General features: G+C 40.9%; 1 protein-coding gene across 1 annotated transcript in view; it reads left to right on the forward strand.

The window, feature by feature from the left end:
- Dennd4c (DENN/MADD domain containing 4C) overlaps positions 1–8188 on the forward strand; it is a 105505-nt gene that overhangs the window by 6117 nt on the left and 91200 nt on the right. Inside the window, exons 2-3 of the mRNA XM_013020762.1 lie at positions 5581–5861; positions 6789–6991. Coding sequence (XP_012876216.1) covers positions 5581–5861; positions 6789–6991 — 484 coding nt within the window. The remainder of the gene's footprint in view (positions 1–5580; positions 5862–6788; positions 6992–8188) is intronic.

Below are 8188 nucleotides of genomic sequence, written 5' to 3' on the forward strand. Positions count from 1 at the left end.
GGTTTTCTGGTGGTTAATTGGAGATAGGAGTCTCACAGTCTTTCCTGCCCGGGCTGGCTTTGAACTGCGATCCTCAGATCTCAGCCTCCTGAGTAACTAGGATTACAGGCGTGAGCCAGCGGCGCCCGGCTATAATTCTCATTTTTTAATGATTCTTAACTTTAATTTTTTAAAGAACAGTGCTGAATATCAAATCCAGAGCTGACTGGCTTCACATTTTATGATTCATAATGACTTTCTATTTAATGATGTAGAAAAAAATCCTGCATATTTAATCCTATTCTATTTAATCATGTAGAATAAATCTTACATATTTAGTATATTTAATCTTATATATAATGGATATTCAGGAAAAGGATACTTTAAGAATTGTTTTGCTTTTTGAAAATTTTGTTTTAGTTTGGGTTTTTGAAATAAGGGCTCAGTATGTAGTTAAAAGATTGCCTGCCTTGTCGGGCGCTGGTGGCTCACACCTATAATCCTAGCTACTCAGGAGGCTGAGGAACTGAAGATCCAGTCCAAAGCCGGCCTGGGCAGGAAAGTCCATGAGACTCTTTTCTCCAATAAACCACTAGAAAAACCGGAAGTGGTGCTGTGGCTTAAGCAGTAGAGCGCTCGCCTTGAGCTGAAGAGTGCAAGGACAGCGCCCAAGCCCAGAGTTCAAGCCCCACGACCGACCAAAAAAAAAAAAAGATTGCCTGTAACTGGCTGTATACTGGCCTTATGCCTTGGCCAAGTATTTTGATTATAGGTATGTATTACTCTTCCTTTTTTCCGTCCCTTTTCCTTTTCCCTTTCTTTTCATCCCTTTTTTCTTTTCCCTTTCTGTTTCTTTTCATTCTTCTGTTTTCTTTTCCTTCCCCCACTTCATAAATCCTAGTATTGTTTCTGTTGCAACAATAGTGGTTTTATTAATTTTGGTTTGCAGTGATATCTTCAAGGACAGTTGCAGAGAGAGTGGGTGGGAGTGTCCTTTACATTATCAAAAGTATTGTAGCTTTGGTTCCCTCCACCCCCCAGTCTTGGGGCTTGAACTCTGCCTGGGCACTGTCCCTGAGCCTTATCATCCAAAGGCTAGCTCTCTCCCACTTTGAGCCATAGTGCCACTTCTGTTTTTTTTGGGTGTTAATGGAGATGAGAGTGTTAAAGGCTTTCCTGTTTGGTCTTGCTTTGGACCACAGTCCTCAGATCTCAGCCCCCTGAGTAGCTAGGATTATAGACGTAATCCACCTGCACCCTGCTTTGTAGCTTTGCTTTTCCTGAACCATCAACTATTACTCTCTGACTTTTTTCCTTTGTTGGCAAGAGGGCTTAGTGAAAAAACTGGCTCATCATAATCACTTTTAATATTTAATGTTATAACATCTGTTTATCTTCAAGGGAAGGCAAAGTGGTTTCTTCTCATCTGCTTACACAAACTTGAAATGATAGCAGCATTGAAGACTTCCTAAAGCCAAACAAAAATACTGTGGCTTTTTAAAAGGACTAGTGAAAAGAATTCAACATATATATTTGAATTATAGTTATAGCCTAAAGTTTATAGCAAAAGTTTAATGTTGAGTTAGATTTTTTGAAAGTTATTCCAGGCCAAACTGTAGTAGTGGCTGAATGTGGCATAGGCAGAGATGACCATGTGCACCATTGCTCTGAGTGAAGGTAGGCTGATCTTTGGGCCTGATTACCTCACTGCACCTCAAGGACCCCAGGCTTCCCGTGTGGGCCTCAGTGCCTGCTCTGCTTCATGCTTCCTTTTGCAAACACTTGATTGTAGAAATCTAAACCTTGTGAAGCTTTACTGTTTCCTTACTCCTTTCTTTTCTTTTAGTGTTTCCAACCATGTTTTGCTGTTTTGTGCATATAGTTGTTCAGTAAATGAAGGGTTTTGGCTTTTCTTGTTTTTGTGGGTCGTGGCCTGAACTCTGGGCCTGGGTGCTGTCCCTCAGCTCAAGACTAGCTCTCTACCACTGAGCCACAGCGCCACTTCCAGCTTTTTCTGTTTATGTGATGCTGAGGAATCGAACTCAGGGCCTCATGCATGCGAGGCAAGCACTCTACCACAGAGCCACCTTCTCAGCCCCTGGATTTTCTTTGTTCTGGGATTACATTCAGGCCCTTGTGCATGCTAAGCATGCATTTTTCTTAATTACATTTTCAACCCTATAAGCATACTTTTTTTTTTTTTTTTTGGTCCAGGGGCTTGAATTCTGGGCCTGGCCCCTGTCCCTAAGCTCCTCAGCTCAAAGCAAGCTCACTCTATCTCTTGAGCCACAGTGCCACTTCTGGTTTTCTGGTGGCTGATTGGAGATAGGAGTCTGCCAGACTTTCCTGCCCTGGCTGGCTTTGAACCACAATCCTCAAATCTCAGCCTCCTGCGTAGCTAGGATTACAGGCGTGAGCCACTGGTGCCTGGCTTAAGCATACCTTTTTTTTGTTGTTGTTTTTTGTCGGTAGTGGGGCTTGAACCCTGGGCCTGGTTAAGCATACATTTTAATTTAGCATTTTTTATTTTGTTTTTTGAGACAGTTTTCATTATAAGGCTCTGGCTTAAACTTGCCACAGTCCTGCCTCTGCCTCCTGAGTGTAGGGATTACAGAAATGTGCTACCGCATCTGGCTAATCATAGTATTTAAAATTTTTTAAATTGTTATAATGAGGATGATGTACATAGGGGCTATGTTACATAATTTTTTATATATATATATATATATATATATATATATATGTTACATAATTATAGGTTTTAAATAGACTTACATAAAATCTTTAGTTGACATTTAGGAAAATAAATTTCACCTTTTTGTCTTTTGTGAAATTTCATTTATGTTTTATAGTGGGGTTCCAGCGTGTTTCTGTGTTACAAGAAGTCTGTGCCTGCTTCAAATGCATTAGCATATAAAGCTGGTAAGTGAATTAAAGATTTGTCTCTTTACTGTAGATAGTAGTCCATATAAATTGGCCTCAGAGAGGCAAAATGTGTTCCATTATGCCATTTATGTAAGTACCTATTCATAAAATTGAACTGTGTAATGTAGGACAAGTTTTCTTAAATGTATTATCTGCTACAAGTTATACTAATATTTCCTCTTCCCCAGTACAGTATTAGTTAAATTTAAACTTTTACCCAAAGCAGCTTATGTGGAATAGACATTCAAGTTTTTGGTCTACACTTACAGATTTAACAATGTAATGAAAAAATACTTATTCTCTGACCTTTTATATTTTGGAAATCAGAAAGATTTCAAACTGCTTCTTTACTTCTTGTATATTTCCTTCTCTTATCTTTGTGTGTCTGATTTGAAACATATGCTGCTTGCCATGAAAGGTGGACTTGCTTCCTTTCTCCCTTGTTGCAAAGAATCAGCTATATGAAGGAGAGGAGGCCTGAGAAGCTTCTCTGCCATGAAGGTTTTGAGAATTCTATCGCCACATTCTTACCGCACAATAGAGTGTCAAGGGCTGTAAAGATTTAAGTGTGACCTCTTCATCCCACTGGTATGGTGGGGTAAATCTGAAAATGCAGGTATGCTCCAGTTGCAAATAGAAGAGATACTGGAATACTTTTTTGGGAAATGAAGCAGTGCCAATTACTTTTTAATTATGCACAGTTTTTGAAATGAAGGAAAGTCAGGAAAACCCATATTTGAAAACTTTTGTCTTCATAGAAATATTTTTTGCTAATTATTTAATTCATAATACAAAAATAACGACAAAGGGCTGGGAAGGTGGCTCAGTGGTAGAGCGCTTGCCTTGCATGCATGAGGCCCTGGGTTCGATTCCTCAGTACCACATAAACAGAAAAAGCTGGAAGTGGCACTGTGGCTCAAGTGGTAGAGTGCTTGCCTTGAGCTGAAGAGCTGAGGGACAGCGCCTAGGCCCAGAGTTCAGGACCATGACCAGAAAAAAAAAATAACGACAAAGACTAATGATAAAAATTTAGGGTCATAGCTGGGCGCTGGTGGCTCACGCCTGTAATCCTAGCTACTCAAGAGGCTGAGATCTGAGGATCGCAGTTAAAAGCCAGCCCGGGCAGGAAAGTTCATGAGACTCTTATCTCCAATAAACTGCTAGAAAACCGGAAGTGGTGCTGTGGCTCAAGTGGTAGAGCGTTCACCTTGAGCTGAAGAGCACAAGGACAGCGCCCATGCCCAGAGTTCAAGCCCCACGACAAAAAAAAAAAATTAGGGTCATTTTAGAGTATGATGCTGTTAATACGGCTGTAATATATCAGTTGTACATGATTCCCTAAGGTTTTGGGGGAAGGGAATTGGAGGAGAGATATCACTTAAACAGAATTTGCAAAGAGAAGCTTTATAAAAGTATTTATGCACTTGGTAGGAGACAATTTATTTTATTTTATTTTTTTTTTTGGGTCCGGTCATGGGGCCTGAACTCTGGGCCTGGGCGCTGTCCCTCAGCTCTTCAGCTCAAGGCTAGCATTCTACCACTTGAGCTACAGCATCACTTCCGGTTTTCTAGTGGTTTATTGGAGATAGGTTTTCTAGTGGTTTATTGGAGATAGGAGTCTCACGGTCTCTCCTGCCCGGGCTGGCTTTGAACCGCGATTCTCAGATCTCAGCCTTCTGAGTAGCTAGGATTACAGGCGTGAGCCACTGGCGCCCGGCTTTCTTTGTTACTATTAAGGTCATATACAGAGGAGATAGCATTTCATAAGTCAGGTAATGAGTACATTTCTTTTTGTGCAATGGCATCCTGTCCTCTCTCTTTCCCAGTTTTTCCCTCTGGTCCTGCCCACAAGCTCATTTTCACCCTAGTGTTTTGAGTCCTGAATTCTGGGCCTGGGCACTGTTCCTGAGCTCCTTTGGCTCAAGGCTAACACTCTACCACTTGAGCTATAGCACACACTTCCAGCTTTTTCTGTGATTAGAGATCAGAGTCTCAGGCTGTTCTGCATGGGCTGGCTTTGAACCTTTGTCCTCAGAGCTCAGGTTCCTGAGTTGCTAGGATTACAGGCATGAGCCATAGGCACCTGGCCTTTGTCTTTTTTTTTTTTTTTTCTTAGTTGTGGGCTTGAACTGAGGGCCTGGGTACTGTCCCTGAACCTCTTAGTGCTCAAGGCTAGTGCTCTACCACTTGAGCCATAGCACCACTTCTGGTTTTTGAGTGGTTAATTGGAGATAAGAATCTCACAGAGACTTTTCTACACAGGCTGACTTCAACCTGTGATTCTCAGATCAGCCTCCTGAGTGGGTAGTATTGCAGGCATGAGCCACTGGTGCTCAGCTCTTTGTCTTTTTTTTTTTAAAGAAGACTACTATCCTTGCCTGGAACTGGTAGCTCATGCCTATGATCCTAGCTACTCTGGAGGCTGAGATCTGAAGATCTTGGTTTGAAGTCACCCAGACAGAAAAGACCCTGTGAGACTCTTAATCTCTAATCAGCCACCAGAAATGGAGCTGTGGCTCAAAGTGGTTAGAGTGCTAGCCTTGAGCAAAAGAGCTTAGGGACAGCACCCAGGCCCTTAATTCAAGTTGACAAAAAAGAAAAAAAATCCTTAAATTGAAAAGAAAACCATCCTTAACATGAACCTGTCCTTCTTTTTGTCTCCTCCCTTCAATGCAGAGTTTTATATGATGGGAAAGAAAGGCTTATTTCAGGATGTGAAGTGATCCTCGCCACTCCCTATGGTCGCTGTGCCAATGTCAACAACAGCTCTACTTCCTCACAGAGAATCTTTATCACTTACCGAAGGGCTCCTCCAGTTCGACCCCAGAACTCCTTGGCTGTAACTGATATTTGTGTCATTATAACCAGCAAAGGAGAAACCCCTCCTCATACCTTCTGCAAAGTTGACAAAAATCTTAATTGTGGCATGGTAAGAAGAAAATTGTTTCATTTTCAAAGTTTTCTTTTGAAAAACCAAAAGGGATACTTTTGAATTCCTGTTTACAGGAAGGCACATAATTCTCATTTTTTTTTTGTCGGTCATGGGGCTTGAACTCTGGGCCTGGGTGCTGTCCCTCAGCTCTTCAGCTCAAGGCGAGTGCTCTACCACTTGAGCTACAGCGCCACTTCTGGCTTTTTTCCTTTTTGCTTATGTGGTGCTGAGGAATTGAACCCAGGGCCTCAGGCATGCAAGGCAAGCACTCTACCACTGAGCCACCTTCCCAGCCCCTGGTAGGAGACAATTTATATACAGACTTTTGGAGACTTAATTTGAACTCTGAATTCTACCACTTGGACTTGGAAGTTTTTAACTTGGGAGTGGTCCTTGTATTGGTGACATTTGAGTTGATGAGTTGATGTGTGGCTGCTTTGATCAGAAGGGGCTTGTTTATTACTGTTTTTAGAGTGCTTTCTGCTCCTGCCTCCCTGGTCTCCATCTCCAGTTTCCTTTCATTTGTTTTATGTTGCATGTTTCTCATATATTGCTTTTATCTCAATACAGGTATAGAGGTGCTACAATTTCTCTTGCCTTGGCATTTTTTTCATTAGTACACATTCCTCCATTTTTTTCCCCAAAGACTAACTGAAATAGTTGATAAATTATGTGTATATTCTTAGCCATTCTTCACAGGGTGTTGGCATGTATAGAAAAAAGTACACTTAAGATTGGTAATCAGGATTGATTAACTAGAGAATATTGATTTGCATTTTTGTTATATTTCCTTTGAGATAAGCCCATGGGCAATATATAAAAAAGTAAGTTTATTTATTTCTGCTATAGTCAGAGGAAAAAATGGGTTTTGAAAGTTTACACAAATGTTTCCAAGAAAATTGTTAATACAATATCCCCTGCCAATATAACTTATGAAAAAGTGACTTTTAAGGGAAAAGTTGTCACTGTCTTTTTTCTCTAAAAGGTTTAATATTTAGGTATCCAGAAGATGACTATGAGTCCTTCCCACTCCCTGAATCTGTGCCTCTCTTCTGCCTTCCTATGGGAGCCACTATTGAATGTTGGGATCCCCAAACCAAACATCCACTTCCAGTTTTTTCAACTTTTGTCCTGACGGGTTCTTCAGCTGAAAAGGTACATCTTTGCCTTAGTGACTAAACCTATTTTGTCCATGTTTTCATCCTATAATGTGATTTATTTCATATAATATTTATTCAAATCTTATAAGTAGGGCTGGGAATGTGGCTTAGTGATAGAGTGATTGCCTTGCATGCATGAAGCCCTGGGTTCGATTCCTCAGGACCAATAAACAGAAAAAGCTGGAAGTGGCACTGTAGCTCAAGTGGCAGAGTGCTAGCCTTGAGCAAAAGAAGCTCAGGGACAGTGCCTGAGTTCAAGCTCTAGGACTGGCAAGAAAACAAACAAGAACAACAAAAAACACAAACTTGTATATGATATTCATAGCAGTGTTATTCACCATAGACAAGAGCTAGAAACAACTCAAGTGTTTATCAGTGGATACATGAGTAAAAGAAAGTGGTAGGTCCATGCAATAGAATACCATTCAGCCTCTAGGGGCTGAGAAGGTGGCTCAGTGGTAAAGTGCTTGCCTTGCATGCCTGAGGCCCTGGGTTCGATTCCTCAGCACCACATAAGCAAAAAGAAAAAAAAAAAAGAATACCATTCAGCCTCTAAAACGGTTGAAATTCAGATATATATAGCAAATTGGATGAAGTTTGAAAACATGCAAAGTAAAATAAGCAAGACACAAAAGGATAATATTATATGATTCCATTTATAGGAGGTACTGTTAGAATAGGTAAGTTTCAGAGACAAAAAGTAGACTAGGTTAGCAGTGACTTGGATTGGAGGTGGGGGAATAGAAAGTTATAAATGTAAAGGATAAAGAGTTTCTCTTTGGTAGAGAGTGATGGTAATGGTTGTACAACACTGTGAAGTTCAATACTGCTGAATTATGTACTTAAAATGGTAAAAGTACTTTTTTTTTTTTTAACCAGTCCTGGGGCTTGAACTCAGGGCCTGAGCACTGTCCCTGAGTTTTTTTTGCTCAAGGCTAGCACTCTGCCATTTGAGCTACAGCACCACTTCCAGTTTTTTCTGTTTGTGTGTTATGAAAGAATTGAACTCAGGCCTTCATGCATGTACTCTACCACTAAACCACATTCTCAGCCCCTAAGTTTTATCTTGTATGTATTTTATTTTATTTTATTTTTTTTTGGGTCCGGTCATGGGGCCTGAACTCTGGGCTTGAGCACTGTCCCTAAGCTCTTCAGCTCAAGGCTAGTGCTCTACCACTTGAGCCACAGCGCC

The sequence above is a fragment of the Dipodomys ordii genome, unplaced genomic scaffold, assembly GCF_000151885.1.
Source record: "Dipodomys ordii isolate 6190 unplaced genomic scaffold, Dord_2.0 Scaffold53, whole genome shotgun sequence".
NCBI classification, from domain to species: Eukaryota; Metazoa; Chordata; class Mammalia; order Rodentia; family Heteromyidae; genus Dipodomys; species Dipodomys ordii.